The sequence below is a fragment of the Serinus canaria genome, chromosome 17 (genome assembly GCF_022539315.1).
Source record: "Serinus canaria isolate serCan28SL12 chromosome 17, serCan2020, whole genome shotgun sequence".
Classification (NCBI taxonomy): Eukaryota; Metazoa; Chordata; class Aves; order Passeriformes; family Fringillidae; genus Serinus; species Serinus canaria.
The window spans coordinates 5,291,077-5,310,112 of NC_066330.1; the positions used below are offsets into that span (position 1 = coordinate 5,291,077).

General features: G+C 48.2%; 2 protein-coding genes across 6 annotated transcripts in view; one reads left to right on the forward strand and one right to left on the reverse strand.

Annotated features, from left to right (window-relative positions):
- Window positions 1-3,198, reverse strand: part of PTPA (protein phosphatase 2 phosphatase activator) — a 26,884-nt gene extending 23,686 nt beyond the window's left edge. Inside the window, exons 1-2 of one of the 3 annotated variants that reach the window (XM_018917732.3) lie at window positions 3,059-3,198; window positions 652-752 (exon numbers count right to left, since the gene is read on the reverse strand). In XM_018917732.3, the coding sequence (XP_018773277.1) occupies window positions 652-711 (60 nt within the window). In that variant the 5' untranslated portion in view covers window positions 712-752; window positions 3,059-3,198. Of the gene's footprint in view, window positions 1-651; window positions 753-2,778; window positions 3,018-3,058 lie in introns of those variants that run through there. The other 2 variants (XM_018917731.3, XM_009093438.4) reach the window with 2 other exon arrangements.
- On the forward strand, window positions 3,159-17,788 carry CRAT (carnitine O-acetyltransferase). 3 transcript variants are annotated; one of them, XM_009093441.4, is made up of 15 exons: window positions 3,159-3,304; window positions 5,452-5,554; window positions 6,668-6,931; window positions 7,403-7,521; window positions 9,610-9,663; window positions 10,546-10,711; window positions 11,271-11,445; window positions 11,881-12,059; window positions 13,058-13,158; window positions 13,347-13,466; window positions 13,954-14,076; window positions 14,208-14,343; window positions 14,787-14,849; window positions 15,344-15,481; window positions 15,999-17,788. In XM_009093441.4, the coding sequence occupies exons 1-15, from the start codon at window positions 3,159-3,161 to the stop codon at window positions 16,212-16,214; spliced, it is 2,103 nt and encodes a 700-aa protein (XP_009091689.3). In that variant the 3' UTR covers window positions 16,215-17,788. The 3 variants fall into 3 exon arrangements, with proteins under 3 accessions (XP_009091689.3, XP_009091691.2, XP_030087640.1); XM_030231780.2 differs by having other exon boundaries at window positions 3,233-3,304; window positions 5,463-5,554; XM_009093443.4 differs by lacking the exon at window positions 5,452-5,554 and having other exon boundaries at window positions 3,174-3,304.
- The last annotated feature ends 1,248 nt before the right edge of the window (window positions 17,789-19,036 follow it).

The window sequence follows — 19,036 nt, forward strand, 5'->3', positions numbered from 1 at the left end:
CTCCGTGCCTCAAAATCCCGACCAGGAGCAAGTCCTTAAACCCAGGAGACTGAAATTGGAAGCTGCACCCAGAGGTTTGCTTGACACCTGGCTATAACCTCAGTTTCTCTCAAGACATCTCTCATCAGTCATCAAGCAAGAATTTGCTCCTAAGAGGTGGGACAAGTCTGGGCCAACACCCCAATCCCTCAAAGGCAGAGAGGGCAGAACCTGCTTGTTCCACCAGCTCCACACAGGCTGTAAACAAAAATTATCCAGGAAATTGAAGGGCTCAGCTCTAGAGTCCTTTCCAGAACAGCACAGTGGGAAGGAACCAACCCAGGCTAGAGCTACCAGGGCCAGGCAGCAGAACCATGTTTATGGTGAGCTCAAACAGAGCTGGGTAAATCCAGTTTGGTTATAAAGCACAGACCAGGAAGGATGAAACAGTCACCAGCTTCTCATCCAGCTTGTTGGGAGGGAGCAGTAATCATTACTGCCAAGTAATTTTCCTACAAACAAGCACCAACTCTTCTTCTTTAAAACACAAATTCAATTATTGCCCATTCTCTGCCCAAGCCTCCTTTACCTCCTGGCTTTTCCCAGACCAGACCTGGCTGCCACCAAAAGATCAGCAGCATTTTCCACTATTCCCTGTCCCCAGAGCCATACCTGAGATCGCTTCCACTTGGCCATGTCGGAAACCACATTTATCTCCTTTTTGGGGACCATGAAGCATTGCTGGACAGGAGGAGCCACCTCCTCAGAGGTGCCTGGGAAATGCAAAAAAAGAGATAAAACAGAGGCACTGGGGAAGGAGAAATCCTCTATTTTTCTCACTCAGAAATGAGCTTTATTTCTCAGGAGATACAAAGCACACAAATCCATCCCAGCTGGGCTGTAATCTCACCAAGTCCTCCTCACCAACATCCTCCTAAGGACACTGCAAGCCTTCAGACAGAAGCATTATGTCTGTTTTCATTGTTAAAGATGCATGTCCCATTCAGACAGAGATACTAGTGCAGGAGATAAAAGCAACATCCAGCCAGTTTAATTATTTCTGTCTAGTGCAGCCAAGCCTCAGGTCATGCTGAAGCACTGAGCTCTCCTACAAACTAACTCTGCCTTGTTTTTAAGTGTTAAGCCTGACCTTCATTCTTCTAGAAAGGATAATTCCTGCATGGACAAGCTGGAGCAGTGCAATAAAGGCAGCCCAGAGCCACAGCTCTGGTCCAGGCAGCACCAGGACTTGGGGGATGATGGGACACAGCCTGTTCCAGGTGGAAGCTGTGAAGATGGTTTCATTTCAAAGCCCTCTCAGAGCCTAGGATGCAATATTTAATGCAAATGTGAGTTGCTAATGAATTAGAGGGGATCTTTTCCCCAGCATCTGAACCCAGGGCCCAACCTGCAGAACCAGAAAAATTCCAAGAGATTTAAAGTAATTTATATTATGCTCCTATAAGTGCAACTTTTAATAGGGAGTGCAGAGAGCACTGTCAAGGAACCTGGGCACTAATGCCAATTGATGAATTCTGTCAGACTCACTCAGTTTACCTTTTTAAACCCAGAAAATCTGCAGGCACTTATGCAGCACCAGCTGCCCTGACACTCTCCAGCAACTGCTGTCCTCAACCCAGCCAGTTTAGGCACTGTCTCCCTACCAAACACCACCAAACTCCAACTCCTTAAAATATCAACAGCTGCATTGACGTAGAAAACACCATCCAGAAGCATCAGCAGCCTTTTCCACAACACTTTCTAGCAGGCAGACCAGATTAAAAGGGATCCAAAGTCCCAGGAACCACACAGAGTCCACTGTAGATTTGTCATACAACCTTTGACAGTCATTGGACTTCTCTGCCTTTCACATTCCCCATGCACAGAACAAATTCAGCCTCATCTCCTGCCCTGAATATTGCAATGTTCAATTCATTCCTGCAGAAGTTACAGCAAAACTTCCAGGTAGGAGGATGAGAGGAACAACATGTGATGAATTTAAATTAAAGACACGTGTGTCTCTCTTCTGAAAATTCAGCACACAACTCACAGCGACTGGCACCACAGCAATGGAGCTCTGCTTTTAAGAGTTTATAACATGGAAACAATGAAAACCTCCCAAGCAGTGAAGTGAAAAGGCAAACACTGATGTGTCCATCAGTACAGGTGACACATAAATCCCAGGCCAGTGTCCTGATCTGGGTGTTTGCCATTAACAGAACTCCTTTCCTCTCTTTGTGTTTGTTTCTCAGCCTCACTGCTTCTGGTTGACACTTTGTGCAATTCCTCTTAGTGAGGAGACCAGGAATACTCAAGGAAGAAAACAGCGAGGGCTGCAGGGGTTACAATAGTCTGGGATTAGTACATAGGAGTCCAAGCCTACTGCTGTGATGGGTCAGCTTTATGACGAGAAGCAGTTTGGACAGAGGAGGCACTCTCAGGCTCGTGTCACCGTGTGAGGAGGGGGAGTCAAAGAGAACCAACCACAAAACCGGGCTGGGGGTCACAGGGATCCCCGATCCAGAGACTCAGTCCCGAGAACCAACCTCGCCCTGGGGTGGTGCCAAGACCCGGGGGCCCCAAGTCCTTCACACCCTCAGCAAATCGCCCCCTTCCTCCCCCTCCCTGGGCCGGGAGCTGCTGCCACCGCCCCCCGCAAACCGGGCCCGGCGCCCTCGGCCCAGCACCCCCGGAGCGTGGGGCCCTGTACCGGCGCTCCACCGCCCCGAGCACGCCCCTGAGAGGCCCTGAGCGCAGCCCACAGCCCGCTGGTTCCCAGAGCCCCGGGCCGCCGCTCACCTGTCCGCCCCTCGCTCTCTGCCATCTTCCCGCAACCCGGCCCGGCCGCCCCTCACCTCCCACCTCCGCGCACGCCGAAGCCGCCAGCGGCCATCTTTGAGCAGGGCACGCCGCCCGGCCCTGTCGTTTCGGGGCTGTCACAGGGTGGAGCGGCCCCTGCCGGCCACCGTCGTGCTCACGCCGCCATGTTTGTTCAGGGCGCGGCCCTCCCTGCCCGCACCGGCGAGGGACGGGTGTGCGCGGAGGGCAGCGGAGGAGCGAGAGACAGGACCCTCCTCACCATCTCCCGGAGAAGGCTGCGGAGAGAGAGGCCGCAGCACGGCTCCGCCACCGGCCGCGGCGCTCCTTCCGCTCAAAGCATCACTCTGCCTTTCCCAAAGATGGCAAGGCGGGATTCGCCCCACTCCAAGATGGCGTCCGAGCGGCCCCGCCCCGGGGCGGTGGAGCGGCGGCTGCCGGGGTGTCCTTGCGGCGGGCCCGGGGCCCGGCGTGCGGGGCCATGCTTGCCTTGGTGGCCAGGGCTACGGTAAGAGCGACACCGGGAGGGGCGGCTCCGCCAGGACCGGCCGGAGACGGGGCGCGAGGTGGCGGTCGAGGGTCGCTGCATCGGGCAGCGGACAGAGTGGGCGGGCGGCGAGTCCGGGGCCGTGCGGGGCCTTTAGCCGGGGCAGCGCAGACTGTCGCTCCCGGCGGTGCCGCTGTCGGATCCGGCCCAGTGCCTCAGCCCGAGGCCCCTGTCAGGGCCGTGCGGGCGGGTGCGCTCGGTGCCACCTCCCCCGGGAGCGGGGCAGGGACCCTGCCGAAGTCAGTCCCCCAGGCCCGCTGGTTTCTTCCCGTGCCTGGCGGCAGCGTGCACGGTGAAGCTGTCCGGGACGGAGATGACAGTCCCAGAATTGTCAGGGTTGGAAGGGATGGATCTCTGGAGATCACCCGGTCCAACCCCCCCGCCAACGCAGGGTCACCTGGGGCAGGTGACACAGGAACGTGTTCAGGAGGGTTTGGAACATCTCCAGAGAGAGAGACTCCACACCATCCCTGGGCAGGCAGTAGGGCACAGTGCTCTGCCATCCTCAATGTAAAAAAGTTATTCCTCGTGTTGAGGGCAGACTTCTTGTGTTTTAGTTTATGGCCATTGCTTCCTCTTTTGTCACTGTCTGGCACCACCCTCTTGACGCCCACCTTGATGATATTTATATGGATTGTTGAGATTCCTTGTCAGCCTCCTCTTCTTCAGATTAAACAGGATGAACTCATACAGTCTCTCACTCTCCTCATAAGAGAGATACTCAAGTCCCTTATTTATCTTTATGTCCTCCTCTGGACCCTCTCCACCAGTGCCTTGTCTTGTACTGGGATGTCCAGTTGGGGCTGGACAGCAGGAAGGTGGCTACTGGACTGCTCCAGGGAGGAGCCAGGGAAGCCCAGGCAGATGGCATCTGTGGTGCCCAACGTGCCCATCCTGCTGCACACAGAGCAGAGCTGTCAGACCCCTGCCAGGCTTGGGAGCTGCTCTTTGCTGTCCCTTTCTGGTCCTGACAGGAGACAGAGCAGCAGAACAGCAGCCTCAGTGTGGATCCACAGTTACTGAGGGACAGGCAGGGCACCTAGTTGTCTCTGGGCTTAAGGGGCACTTCAGATTATTATTTAAAAATAAAAGAGAAACTTTAGACATCCTGGTACTCAATTCTGTGGCTGTGCTAAGAATCAGCTAGAAAATTCCTTCTGCCCCCCAGCAGGTGGATTTCCTTTCCCACCAGCTTTGCAGGCTCTGGAAGAGGTTCTTTGCTGTGTTGGAAGGTGGCTCAGCAGCAATGCCAGCCCACAGGCTGGCCCAGTCTGCACACCCTGCTCCACTGGTGTTCGTTTTCCTGCTGCTTGTGGGGAGGATTGGGCTGTTCCCTCTGTTTGCTGCCAGCTGCCCCCTCGGCTCTGATCACTGTTCCTTCTCCCACCAAATCCTTGAGTTTAACCCCAACCAAACAAGGAGGGGACAGAAAAGAGGGAAGATAACAAATGCATTCCACATTTTAACATACAATGGATTCCATGGGTTTGTTTTGGGATTTTCATTGTTACCCCATGGAAAATCTGCAGCTGTTTGTTTGGGATCATCATACTCTATTCAAGCTATGCAGACTGTGCTTTCTGCCCCTCAGTTCATTAGACATGCGAAGGAGGGGCTGATATTCCTTGTGACTGCATGGCAATCTCATTGCCCTTCTGTGGAGACACTTTTTGGTTGTTTTCTTGGTTTTTTTAAGAGTTGACAACCCAGAACTCCTCAAAGTCTCAGCTTGCAATAATGACCACGCATGTGTGGAGAGTGAGGGCAGTTAGGGTACTGCCCATGGTGCCACCTCCAGGACATAAACTGGGGTCTCTCCTGCATTATGTCCAAGTACCTCTCCCACCAGCCACAGTAGTTTCATAGTCCAGGCAAAGGCTGAAGGAACAACATCCCCACTTCTGCCCTAGCTAGAGCCCAGAGCTTGGTCAGAAAGAGGCTCTAGCCAGGTATTGATCAGCTGTCTGGAGGTGCACCTTCAGGGCACTTGTTGCAATTCAGTGATCTGATAATTCCTATCCCCTGCTGGGGCTGTGCCAGCCCTGGAGCCCTCTGGTCACAGCAGTCATGTGGCAGTTGGCTAATGAGGTGACGCCCTGCACGGGCAGCACATTGTCAGGTGGAAGAGAAGACCCACACAGGCTGAGGGAGAGCTTTACGGTCTTTTCTGTCCTACCGGCCATGAATAGGAAGCAGAAGCAAGCAGAGAAGGTACAGTATGCCCAAGCTGCTGTGACCAACACCTTTCTTTTCCTCCCAGTCTCACTCTTCTTTTATGCTTCAGTAATTCTTCCTCCTGTTTTTCTCATTCCTTGTCCAAACCTCAATCTCACAGCTCTTCTCAGGTCCCACAAAGAACCAGCTGCCCAAAACCAGGGCAGTTTCTGGGGGGCTTTGTCACCTTGTAGATGAGCTCTTTTTTCTCTGTATTTAACTGCTGGGAGAAGGTGTGGGGACAGCTATTTTCTCACTGTTTTGGAAGTCAAAGGGAGTGTTTTCAGTGGCTTTGCATTCTCAGTACACTGACAATGCAAAGTCCAGAGTCCTGCAAGTGTCTGATTCAGTAGATCCATGGGAGAGGGAGGTGCAGAGGGAACTGGAAACCTTGAGAGTACTATTGAAACATCTTCAAGCTGAAGAATGTGCAACCCTGCTCATCCAAAAGGATGTTGTTACTCTTTTTGGGGAAAACTGGTGAGTTGATTTCCTGGTGAGGACTTGGGTTTGCTCTGTTATGTTTTTCCAGCCAGGGAAGTGGTTGGCGCTTTTTTCCCACATGACCCAGTTGGATCACAGGAGCCTTTTGGCATCACCCACAGTTTTCTGAATAGACAGAGAAGAAGCATTTAATCCTACCCCAAACTTAGCTAAATTTGCCTCCTCAAAGCCAAAAGGGTAGTTTGGTTTAGCACAAGGGTTCTGCTTTTTAGCCTTATGCTTTTGTAAGAAATAATGAAAGTTTCTGATAGTACAAAAGATGATTATTTTTTTCAGAACTTTCTTCCCACTTACCATGGGATGGAAGGGTTTGACTTTGTCCATCACATGGAGACTCTCAGCTGGAAGGTGTCCACAGAGTGGGGAGATTTGTCATTATCCCGGCAGCATTTTCTCTGAGGAGTTGAGAATAGGTATCTTGGAGATGGAGTTTCTCTTTCACAGCTTTCCTGGATGTCCTGTACCCTCTCCAGCACACAGCCATACTCTGCTCCCAGGCTGGGATACCCATGTGCCCACAGAGAGGCTGGGATGGAGACTCCTAGATCCAGGCTCTTTGCTACCTAGGGGTAAGTTCTGTCTCGACATTTGCTCTGTGCTTTGCAGGCCAGGCCCTGTGGCCTGCTGAAGCAGATGCCTCTAAACAAGATCACGGGCAGATTCCAGCTCCACCAGGAAGCGCTGCCCCACCTGCCTGTGCCACCACTGCAGCAGACACTGGACCGGTACCTGCTGGCCCTGCAGCCCATCATCAGCCCTGAGGAGCTGAGCCACACTCAGCAGCTGGTGGCTGAGTTCCGCAAGCCGGGAGGTGTCGGAGAGAGGCTGCAGAAAGGCCTGGAGAGAAGAGCCAAGAAAACAGAGAACTGGGTAGGTCAGGGCTCTAGCCCCAGCTCTGGTTAGGGAGGGTGGAGGGCTGATGTGCATCCCTTCCCTGTCCTGGCTACATCCACTGGTACCTGCGTTTTAATGGCATCACCTTCCTGACCGGTGTGCTGCCGATCTCCCCAAGCTGTGCAGACACCTCGCCAGGACTTAGGTGAGCAGAGAGATTATGGCAGAACAGGGAGTCACTGGCCCTGCCTCTGGGTGCTGAAGGCTTGAACCTGTCAGCATCACACAGCTGCCTCAAGAAGTTGAATGAAACCCTCTGCTCAAGCCCTACACCAAAAGCCACCCATGCCTTGCTCAAATCCTCCTTTCCCCTTCCACCTGCATAGTACAAACCCCTTTGTTTGCAAAGTGTGGGACAGAACTGGGGGCAGGATGCTGAGACCCATCAGCCAGAATCGGGTTGGACAGCAGCAGAAGCTCCCTGCATGTTTTCTTTTTCCATCCCAGCTCTCAGACTGGTGGCTGAAGACAGCTTACCTGGAATATCGCTTGCCAGTTGTGGTCCACTCCAGCCCAGGTGTGGTTTTACCTAAGCAGGATTTTCTGGATCGACAAGGTCAGCTCAGGTAAAATCCTTTTCTGCCTTCCCTCAGGTTATAGGTGGGCTGATATTTCTGTGCTCAACAGGGATGAGGGTATTAAGGCAGATTGGGAATGAGTAATGTGGTCCCCAGGTCTGAGCTGTCTTTGCTGTAAGGGCAAGGCTGCCAGGCTGTAAGAAAACTCCTGGCTGCACCAGACTAAATATTTCATCAGGGCAGAAAACCAATGAGTCTAGTGGTTCAGGTATTAAACAAAGACTAAGAAACTACATTTAGGTCTTTGCTCATGCACAGATCTTCACTACAAAATTGTCCCATCACTGGCTGAAGACATTGTGAGGATGTACTGGAGGCACTGTGATCGTGTGTGCAGTTAAAGGCGGCATTAAAAATAGCCCAGGCATGTAAAGGAGATCACCCAGAAATGCCTGTGGAGTTTGCTAGTTTATAGGGATGGGAGAGCCTGACAGGGACTGTCCCCTATTGTGATTCATGGTTTGGGAAACTACAGTGACCAGCCTTACCACTCCAAGCTTTTTCTTGCAATCAGATCCTGCCATGCCCTTTCTTCCTTGTGGGCTCCCTTTAATTTTTAACCACCACTAGCAGTGTGTTGAATCCATCTGCAAAACTTCAGCACTGACCTTTACACAGGTACCTTTGCCACAGTTACCAGTCAGCACTGCCCTGACAGATCAAAAGTACCAGTTAGGAGATCAATAAGGCTGGGAACAAATCTTCCCTCCCACCCCTCGATATACCTGAGCAGAGGATTAGCCTCACAGCAGTGCAAGAGTACACAAATGTCTTGAAAGCTCCCTGTCATATTATTCACTCTTAAGTTTTCTAAATAATCTGGAGAGCTGCAAGTGCCCAACCAGTGGAATTCAGCAGCTGCATAAGACAGTGGGCTCCTGTGTGTTTGGGTTGTTTGTGGCTGCACAAAGAAGTTTGACAGTACAGCTTGAAACTAAAGCTTCCAAAAGCAAAAGGCAAATTTGGAAAGTGGTGGTTTTTTACTCCTTAACCTGGCAAAACTGGTGGCTGAAAACAAGTCATCCAACCTCTCCCATGTCCTTGGGCCCAAACTCTACTTCCAGGCTGTTAATTCTCTGGAAAGGAACACAGACACTCTTACTGGTGTTTCCCTCATGTTTTACAGTAAGGCTGAGGAATTTAAGTTGAAAACTACTTTGCAGAATGTCTCATTTCACAGAACCCTTGGGTTCTTGGAGTTGTGTCCTTTGATCTTTCCTAGGGATGGGCAGGCTGAGCCAGTCTAAAGGATACTGCCTGTAAATGCCAAATGTTGGCACCACGTCGCTCAGCCAACAGCACAATCAGCCAACAGCACAACCTCCTGTCCCAGTGACCTCCTGCCTCCTTCCTTTGGGGATAGGGGGGAGCTCCCATGTCAGAGAAGGCCAATCTAGCTAAGAGAAGATCACTTCTAGCTAAGCAGCTTGATGTGGCATGTCACAGCCCTGCTGGGAGCTGGCATTGGCACTGTTTACGTTGATCCTGGTAAACACAACACCTCAGTGTCCTCATGCAGCACATCTGCTTTGTTTCCGAGCCCTCAATGCCAGAGGAAGGTTCTCCAGAGTTATGTTAGCAGCAGAATATTCACTGGGGTAGGAACTCAGTCACCAGTGGTGTCTTAGATGCAGGGAGAAACAGCTGCATCTTGGCTTGGCACTCCAAGTTGGCCCCTAGCCAGGGAAGGGCAGAAATCCTTGGTGCTGTTTTAATGCTGAGAATCAGAACTCAGATGTGGTAAAATTGTAACACATCAGTAGCAAACACTGCTGTTAAGAGGGTCATTAATGTGTGACTGAATCCTTCTTTTTTGAAAGCTGTCCAGAGTTCCTTGGCTGTGTAGTAAGACACATAAAAAAAGAAAGTGCCACACAGTAGGACTATCCAGCAATCTCAAATCACAGCCCAGAGTGGCCGTGTCAGTGAACCAGAGATGGGCACAACAGGGGCTTGGCAGAAAGGCTGAGCTTTCTGAGGAGCAGAGAACAGCTCTGCTAATCCTCCTCAGCTCATCCATCAGCCCCAGACACATCTGTGCTTGACCTCAGCTTGTTACATTTGGTATTTTTCCAGGTTTGCTGCCAAGCTGATCGAGGGTATCCTGGATTTCAAGACCATGATTGACAAGTGAGTTACTGACCCTCCTAAGACCTCACACCTTCTTTAACATCAGAGAGGCTGAGCTTTGTCCATAAATCTCCTATATAGAAAGGCAAGATATGACAGCACAGATTTGGAAAGGGATACTGTAATCCCCAGTCCCCTCCAGTGGAAAAAAGCAAACTTACTTTTCTGTCTTCATGTTCTTTGTTTACCTTAATGCTTTCATTGGCACGGGAACACGCCTGGAGGGAGCGAGCACAACTGACAGTCTTACAGAGCTTTGCACTTCTGTTTGCTCACAGGACAAGCTACAGCTCAGGCAGCAGGAATTTGAGTCTCTAACATTGGGTTCCTGGTGTTTCTCACCTCCCAGCTAGATGGGATGAGCTCTAGAGAAATTTGTTCCTCCCTTACCCCTTTTCTTTTGGTCACCAGCAAATCTCTGCTGGACACACCTTATTTAAAGTCCAAAAATATGTTTACCAACACCAATAGTCAGACAAAGTTCAGGGTAGTTGGAATATGACTGCAGAGTGAGTGATTGAGCCCCTGCCTAGTTCATGAATCACATCAGCACATCAGACACTCGTCACTCAGAGCTACAGCCATGGAGCAGGTCCAGAGACCTGATTCTCTGGTGTCACAGAAACAACAGTGTTTTATCCCTTCCCAAATGAAAGGCCAGCAGACAGACATTTTTTTGTAGCCTGTACTAAGAGAGCTGCTAGGAATGGGGAAGGACAGCCCCTTTTATGCCACCAATACCTTTAGGTTTATGCCAGAGGGAGGGAGGGAGTGCAGCTCCCTCAGCTGCAGGGCAGAGGCTGTGACCTGTGTGGGGAGTACAGGCCTGCTCACACTGATCTGTTCCCTCTCTCCTTCCTCCTTACCTTGCTGTGTGTCCAGTGAGACCCTTCCAGTGGAGTACATGGGTGGGAAGCCCCTCTGTATGAACCAGTACTACCAGATCCTCTCATCCTGCCGCATTCCTGGGCCCAAGCGCGACTCCATTGTCAACTACGCCAAAGGCAAAAAACAGTCCAGACACATCACAGTCGTTCACAACTTCCAGGTAAGACAACTGCTGGACTTTCAAGGTTTGTTGAGGTGCAGGTGTCCCTTTTGCTAGCTGTTATCCAGAGGAAAGGGAATAACAAAGTCTCTGCCCACAAGGTTTTTCTCACCAGGGATTTGTTCCTGCTCCCTTTATCCCCTTTGGCCAGCAGCAGAATTGCTACGTGTAAGCAGCAGAGGAGAGGCAGAAAAATACTGTCTTCCTCTGTTTCTCGTCCCTGTAATTCCTGTCTCTCAAAGCCCAGAGACCATGTCTGCAACTGGAAACTGAAAGTGAAAATTGGGTAACAAATGCACCCACTGCAGCTTAGTCTCAGAAACAGGAATTCCTCCTAGGTCCTTTTTACCATGGCTTCATAAAACCAGGACTGTATTTATGCCCTACAAAGGAAGCTGGACTTGAGTCTCTGGATTCTGAGAATCCTTCAGAAGTCTTGCAAGCCCAGTTCTTCAGCCAGGCCTCACCTTCTCAAAGTAGCTGGTGCCAGTTTCTGGGGCTGGGCAATTACCTTCTCTCACTGTCTGTCTCTGTCCTTGTCAACTTTTCTCACCTTCAGTTCTTTGAGCTGGATGTTTACAACAGTGATGGATCTCCCCTTACTGCTGACCAGCTTTTCATTCAGCTGGAGAAGATTTGGAACACCTCCCTCCAAACAAACAAAGAACCTATTGGGATCCTCACCACCAACCACCGGAACAGCTGGGCAAAAGCCTACAACAACCTTCTGAAAGGTCTGTAGAGCCCCTAACACACATGTGCTAACTAACACTGCAGATCCTTGAATAACAAACCTCCCCACTGTGCTCAGCTCATTTTTTTCCTTTGGAAGCTTGTTTTGGACAGATAACCTGACCCTTCCACCTTAAAGAAGCAATCGTTGCAATCTGTTGTAATTTTTGGGTTGGGAGGTACAGATTCAAAGTATGAAGTTTAATGAAACCCCAGAGTTTGTTGCCTTGCAAATGGGTAGGATGTAAGAAAATTGAAAAAAAGAGGGTGAACGCATCATATTCACACCTGTAACAACCCAGCTGGCTGCAAATTTTAGTACACCCTCACTGAGGTACAGTGGGAACCCAACACTGCGTCCTTCAAACCCACCCTTTCAAATGTCTCTCCTTCCAATGACACAGTTCCCTCTTACTCACAGTTCATCTCTCTCCCAGATAAGACCAACAAGGAGTCTGTGCGTGCGATTGAGAAGAGCATCTGCACCGTGTGCCTGGATGCCCCCATGCCCCGGGTGTCCGATGACATCTACAAGAGCCGCGTGGCCGCGCAGATGCTGCACGGCGGCGGCAGCCGCTTGAACAGCGGCAACCGATGGTTCGACAAAACCCTGCAGGTAAGAACTGATGCTCTAAGAGTACTCAAGAGGTGGCTCTGGAGGTGTTTCCTGAGACTACAAAAGTCAAAAAAGTCCCAGGACCCTTTTGCAGCAAAGGTCCTCATGTCAAGAGAGTGGAAAAACAAGGGAGATGAGGAGTGGTGGTGACGGTGTGAGATCCTGTGGTTCCCCCTGCAGTCACCAGCATTTGTTGCTGCCTCAGGGACTTGTTTCTTTTCTGCCTCTGCCCACGTTTATTCAGTGCAGCAGGTCTTTGTGTTCCTTATAAATCAATTTTCTGCCTGCGGTCAACAATGCCTCATCTGCTCGGAGGCAGCCCACACAATGGGAGGTCTGTTCCTTGGATCTCCTCCAGGCTTGTCACTTTTCCTGGTTCTGCCAGAAGCTGCCCAATGGCATTTTGTTTCATTTTTTGAAACATGCACTGCCATCCCACAACATCCCTCTGATCTCTTCTTCATTCAGTCTTGTCAAGATCCTTCAACAGCAGCTGCAGTTGGAGCTTTTACCATTAGCTGCTATATCCTGGCTTGCAGATTGTAGCAATGGTGTTTTAGAGGACTATTCTCAGACAAACACTCTTCATAGTGTTTTCGGCTGTTTTGTTCCTGTTTGGAACTCTTCACCAAGGGGATAAAGTTTAGATGTTCCATCTGATTGAAAAGTAAGGGTAAGCCAGCATGTGGCAATGTTATTCCTGTACTATAGGTGCATCTCAGTAAACCAGAACCACTGAACCTCTCTGTGTGACCAGAGCACTGAGCACATCAATATGTCAGGCACACCCTTATCCAGGGAATTTTGCAGAACTGTAACAGTGCTCTCAGAACTTCTGCACCTGCTGAAAGGATTCCACTGTTGTGCTGCTAAAGGAGACCTCTCAGTGTGCAAGGACAGGCTCTGATACTGACAGGGAAACACTGAGGTCTCTCTGGATATCTTCTGCCTTACACACTGCCTGTCTTCAACACTGCCCTCTCATGCTTCTCTCCCAGTTCATTGTTGCTGAAGATGGCTCCTGTGGTCTTGTATATGAGCACGCTCCCTCCGAAGGCCCACCCATTGTTGCTCTTCTGGACCATGTAGTGGAGTTCACGTGAGTCCTGCCCCTGCTTTTCCTCAGCATTGGAGATCCCTTATTGGCACTGTGAGGGGTCTGTCAGGCTCTGACCAGTGTCACAAGGTGTTAGGGAAGGTCTCCTGTGCATTTCTATCCAGGCTGTGGCATTCCTAGCTGAGTCTCATGCCAAAGCTCTGCTCAAACTGAACCATTTCTCTGTGCAGGAAGAAACCCGAGACGGGCAAATCGCCCACAGTTCATCTGCCAATGCCCAAAAAGCTGCGGTTTAACATCACCCCAGAAATCAAGAATGACATAGAGAAGGCAAAGCAAAACCTCAACATGTGAGTATGGAGAAGTGGGTGGGTGACTGAGGGAGTAATTCTTGTCCCCCTTTGCAGCCTGTCAGTGGTTTAAATGAGGCTTTCCCCACTGCAGCCAGGGAGTTTTCTCAGTGACTTCTAAGCTCAACAGCATTGAGCTGAGCTGAAAAGCACTACCAGGAATAAGGTCAGAGGTGCTAGAAAAGTGTTATTACTGATTCATCCCATTTGCTAAGAAAGAGCAAGGCTTTACTGGATCCAGCCAAGAATACACATATAAATACACACATGACCATCTAACCTGGTGAAGATTTTCAGCAGTGGCCAAAAATTCTTACCTCTGTGGTGCTCAATGCCCAAAGAGATCTATGTGTGCTGGAGCTCTCTGTCCCTGCATAGGTCAGATCCAGATGGCCTGTTCCCTCTGAGCCTTGAGAAAGCAAATCCATTCCACTGTTACAACAATTAGCAACAAACAAAGGAATAGTTCCTCTTTTTTTCCTTGTAGAATGGTTGAAGATCTGGATATCAAAGTCATGGTCTTTCATCAATTTGGGAAAGGTTTCCCCAAGTCAGAGAAGATAAGCCCTGATGCTTTTATCCAGCTGGCCTTGCAGCTGGCATACTACAGGTAAGACCACCCATAGGTCATTCCTCAACCTCCTCACTGACAGACTCAAACACGTGAGCTTGATAAAGCTGACACAGACAAGGCTCTCCCAGGGCAGACTCACTTGTGTGGCTTTCTCCTCGCTGTCCCAGGATGTACGGCCGCGCCTGTGCCACGTACGAGAGCGCGTCACTGCGGATGTTCCGCCTGGGCCGCACCGACACCATCCGCTCCACCTCCGTGGACTCCCTCAAGTTTGTGCAGTCCATGGACAGCCCTGACAAATCGGTGAGGATCTCAAGAAGTGGAGTAAGAGGAATCCAGAAAAGAGAAAAGCTGTTTATTTGGCTAGCCCCGTGTCATCTGGTTTCAGCTAAGGAGAGCTTCCCCATATTGAGATAAACCATAGCTTGCAGTATCTTTACACACCAGGGGTTTGATTTAACTTTTCTATCATATGTACTGGGAAACATCATGTGGATGTTTCTGACCCCACCAAAAAGTCCTTTGTAAGGCTGTTCGGCTACTCAAACTAAGTTCTGCTACTGATGGATGAACTCTATTCAAATTGAAGTAATGCTGCCAAACAAAATGAAGCAAAAATTAAATCTAGTAAATATAAATGAGTTTCATACAGACACACAAAGTAGAAATGTCCTCCATCCTAGAGAGCAGCCAAAATGAGGTTCTTCATTCTGCAGAAAAACTTAAATAGATTTGTGTGTTCTCAGGACCAGGAGAAAGCAGACCTGCTGAGGAGAGCCACGCAGGCCCACAGGGAATACACAGACATGGTGAGTGTCCTCTATACAGACAGGCTTGGGGGTTTACCCAGCAATTGAGAGCTCTGGGGAAAGACAAGACCTGAACATCTTTTGCTTCTGACACAGCAGTGTGGCCATCAGCGTTGCAAAGGTCTGATCTGACATTGCTCTAAAGCCACAGACTAAATCCTCTCTAGCTGGTGTGTTAAGTGTCCCTTGTGACTGGCTTGAAGGAGAGAATCAAATATTAAAATAGCTTAATTTCTTACCATCATTGTTGCTGATAAACACTGAAGTTGCACAAGGAGCCCTTACACCAGAGGGACTCCGTGGGCAGGAACTGTAAGGTTGTTTCCACTGGTGTGTTTAATTTCACAGTCCTTACAAACAAGATTATTGGTCTTAAAAGTGACATCTAGTTTCCTTCTAACTTTAAAGAATTTTTAGAAGTGTTCTTTTCTTTAACCCAAAGAAATAGTTTTGCTCAGGCCTGCTTTCATCTGTCCATCTTTGCTTTCCCCCAGGCCATACGGGGCAATGCCATAGACCGGCACCTCCTGGGGCTGAAGCTCCAGGCAATCGAGGACCTGGTGAGCATGCCTGAGCTCTTCATGGACACAGCCTATGCTGTTGCAATGCACTTCAATCTCTCAACTAGCCAGGTACAACTCATCTGAGCCAAAAGATGTTCCTTTTCATGCCTTCCTTCTCCATGTTTCTCTTCAGTTCCTTTCTGTTAGAAACTCATCTACATTGGGTCAGAAATTTCTAAGCTGGCTGTCAATCCAGCTACAGATCTGATCTTACACCTGCCACAGTCCCTCACAGACACGTATAACACTAACATAACCAAAGCCAAGATCACCAACAGTGTTTGGTGTCTAAATCTAAGGGATATCAATTAAGTCAGCAGCCAGAAAAGCTTTGTGTTAAGCTCTGATTCTTACTGAATAATTCTACTTGTGACTTACTACAAGCTTACTCAGGCAGGAAGCACTCCTGTGCAAATGCAGAGAAAACACATTGCTGCTAAATGGTAGGATCCAGCACACGTGGTAGGAAGTGAGGGTGAGCAAAGGCCCTAGAGCATGAGATGAGTTTCCTCTGACAGCTGTTTCCATTTGATGGTTTCATTTTTCTCTGACTGGTCAGAAGGTTTTAATCACATTGTCTCCACAGGTCCCAGCCAAGACAGATTGTGTGATGTGTTTTGGTCCCGTGGTTCCAGATGGCTATGGAGTGTGTTACAATCCCATGGAGGAACACATCAACTTTGCAATTTCAGCCTTCAATAGCTGTGCTGACACAAATGCAGCCCGCATGGCACATTATCTTGAAAAAGCACTGCTAGACATGAGGATCTTGCTCCAGGCTGCTCCCAAATCCAAACTGTAAGAGGGAAACCCCCCCAGTTAAATGGGGTATCCCTGATGCACTGAAGGTCCCAGTTCCTCAGAAAACAATTCAGAGAACAGCTCGTCCTGGAACCTAAGAAGATATCTACAATTTGTTTTCAGCAAGATTTTACAGAATAGTCACCCACAGACATCAGACTCTGTAGTGAGAGGAAACACTGCCTCAAACCAAAGTAGAACTGAGAGGGCCTCTCCCATCAATGCAAAGTGCACCTTCCTGTCCTCAAAGAGGACACAAATATGATTTTTATGAAAACTACTGTAAGGGAATACAGAAAGCACAGTCCTTGCCTGTATCTAAATCCATTTGGTAAGGAAGGTAGTTCTTGTCCATGAAAAGCAGGGAATGTTTATTGTATGATAGACCTACTGTAAGACCAAGTCTTTTTCCTGGTTTCATCTTCTGAAGAGCATTCAGAAGATGAAACCAGGAAAAAGAAAGTAGAGAGCAGTAGAAATCTTCTGAAGATTTTTCTACTGCTCCAGCAAAGCTTCATCATCCAATTTCAGCAAGGGGAGAAGGAAGTTAAGCCAGAGCAGATCCAGTCTCATTAGAGTGCACTGCAATACTTATCCCAGGCACTCCAACCAGTAGAGGCCCTACAGGAATGTTCCCTTCCCCTTGTTCAAGACACTGGGATCTCCTTCGTCTTACACTGACCCTCTTAACAACAGGACATGACTTGATACAAACTAAGGTGATCTTTACTGTTTCAGGTTTTTGTTGTTGTTGTTGTTCTTGCTCTGGGCTTTTTATTAAGCTTCCTGCCATGGTCCTGCCACTGATCATCCCGCTCAGCCTAAAGCTTTATCCCCATAAAGCTTCTACAAAACTCTCCTCATGTAAGTTTTGACAGCTTTGGCTTTAGGTACCTTCACATCTGCAGCGATGAGAAGGAATTTCTAGGCATTTAGCTTGACACTTGCTCCATTGTACCCTTCTTTGGAGCTGAGGAAAAGAAAAAGATGCTGACTCTTTATTAACAAGCCACATGCCTGATGTCCTTCAGGACACACAAATTAACCCAATGTGGTTTTACACCTTACTTTCAGAAACAGCCTTTTTGTGCACAACTTTATGCCTGAGCTGTGGACAAATAAGGATGTTTCTGATCAAGAACTCCAACACATACTTCCATTCCTGGCCCACAGAGTTGAAATCTGTTAAAGGGCAAAGGAAAAACAGCTGCAGAAACCCTTCTTTCACTCTGCTGTAACATGGCAAAAAATCTTGAAAAACAGGAAGAAAGCTGTAGGTTTTTTTCTGCACTGTTTCTGCACAGCATCTTTTCTGCCACTTTGGGGAGTTATTTCTTACTGAAATACTACTCCAGTTTGTGCCAGCTTTATTCTGTGAGAGAATGATCTCATATGATACTGTTTTTATGTTCAGTTGACAAACTTGAGACAGTAAAAGATTATATATAAACATTAACATACAATGGTAGCATAGGAACTACTTCCAACCCATCTGTCAGAACCCAAGCTCCTGACTACACTTTTATTTAGTAAAACCATATGGTAATAAAGAATTCTAGTGCTCTTTCTGCAGTATGAATTCTGTATTTAAATTGCACACCCTTCAAGATGTGTCTGCTGGGATGTCACCATAAACAAGAAGCATTAGGAGTGTGATGGTCTGTTTTGTTAACAGGGAAATAATTGCAAGGGACACGATCAAAGTGCCTTGATGAACATATATGAACAAATTTGCACTAAAGCTTTTTAAAGTAAAAGATGAAAAAATAATTCTAATTTGCTTTTCAAAATATACATGCCAATGCTTTGGCATTTTTTTTTCCTGAAAGGATGTTATTTCAAAGCTTCTATCCTATACCTAATAACAATCCTTAAAAGAGGAAAATTTAATTGAAACTCACCTGCACAGCCAGTGATTGTATTGAACTTGATTGAACTGCCACTTTCACATCATCTACATGGATTTAGTTGATCTTTTAGAAGAATCCTGAATGGAGTGAGACAGTCTAAAAACATGAATAGGAGCACTACAGACCTGCAAGCAGAAATCCCTGCTCTGGTGACTCCTCTGTATCAATCAGACTGAAAACTGCAAGAGGATACTCAGTATTATCAAACTCTAAGAGATTGTGTAAATACTACAGACAAGAACAAACCTTACTGGAATAACATCTGGATTTATGGAGCCTTTTACATGAAAAAAAAAAGATATTCCTTTTGCCAAAGTAGTCCTCCCCCCATACTGAATCAGCCTCTGTTACCAGGGGATGAATTATTTTTCCATGTCTGCAATGCCTTCAAGCACAAGTAGCACCACTGAAGTATTTGAGACTGGCCCTTTTCTACTTCTGTCTCAAAGGGGAAGGCTCTCAAAGCAAAGTGCCTGTTAAAGACTAAGTAGTAGCATGTGCTGCTGAAGACTGTACCTCAGAAGACTGGATTGATCGATTCTGGATATCCCACTAGCAGAGTACAGCTGCAGGGAGCTGACTGAAAGAGATACAAGATTCATAAACCACCTAATGCATCCTTATTGAAACACTGAGCTGAAATTCAGATGAATGAGGTTGATTTTTAAAGTGCTTGAAAGGACACTAAAATCATGACAAGGTGTTTTCTTTAAAAAGTATTTTCTTATTGTACAAGTTCTAAAACGTGATATCCTTCTGGTTTGTATCTTCAAGATTTTTTCACTGTTGACTGACTGAATACTGTTCTCCCTGTTTCTGATTGTTTTATCAAGAGATGCCCATTGTCTTAAAGGCACATTAAGTAGAAGAAACTAAAGCTCCAAAAAAAAAGACTGATTTGGAACAAATTATT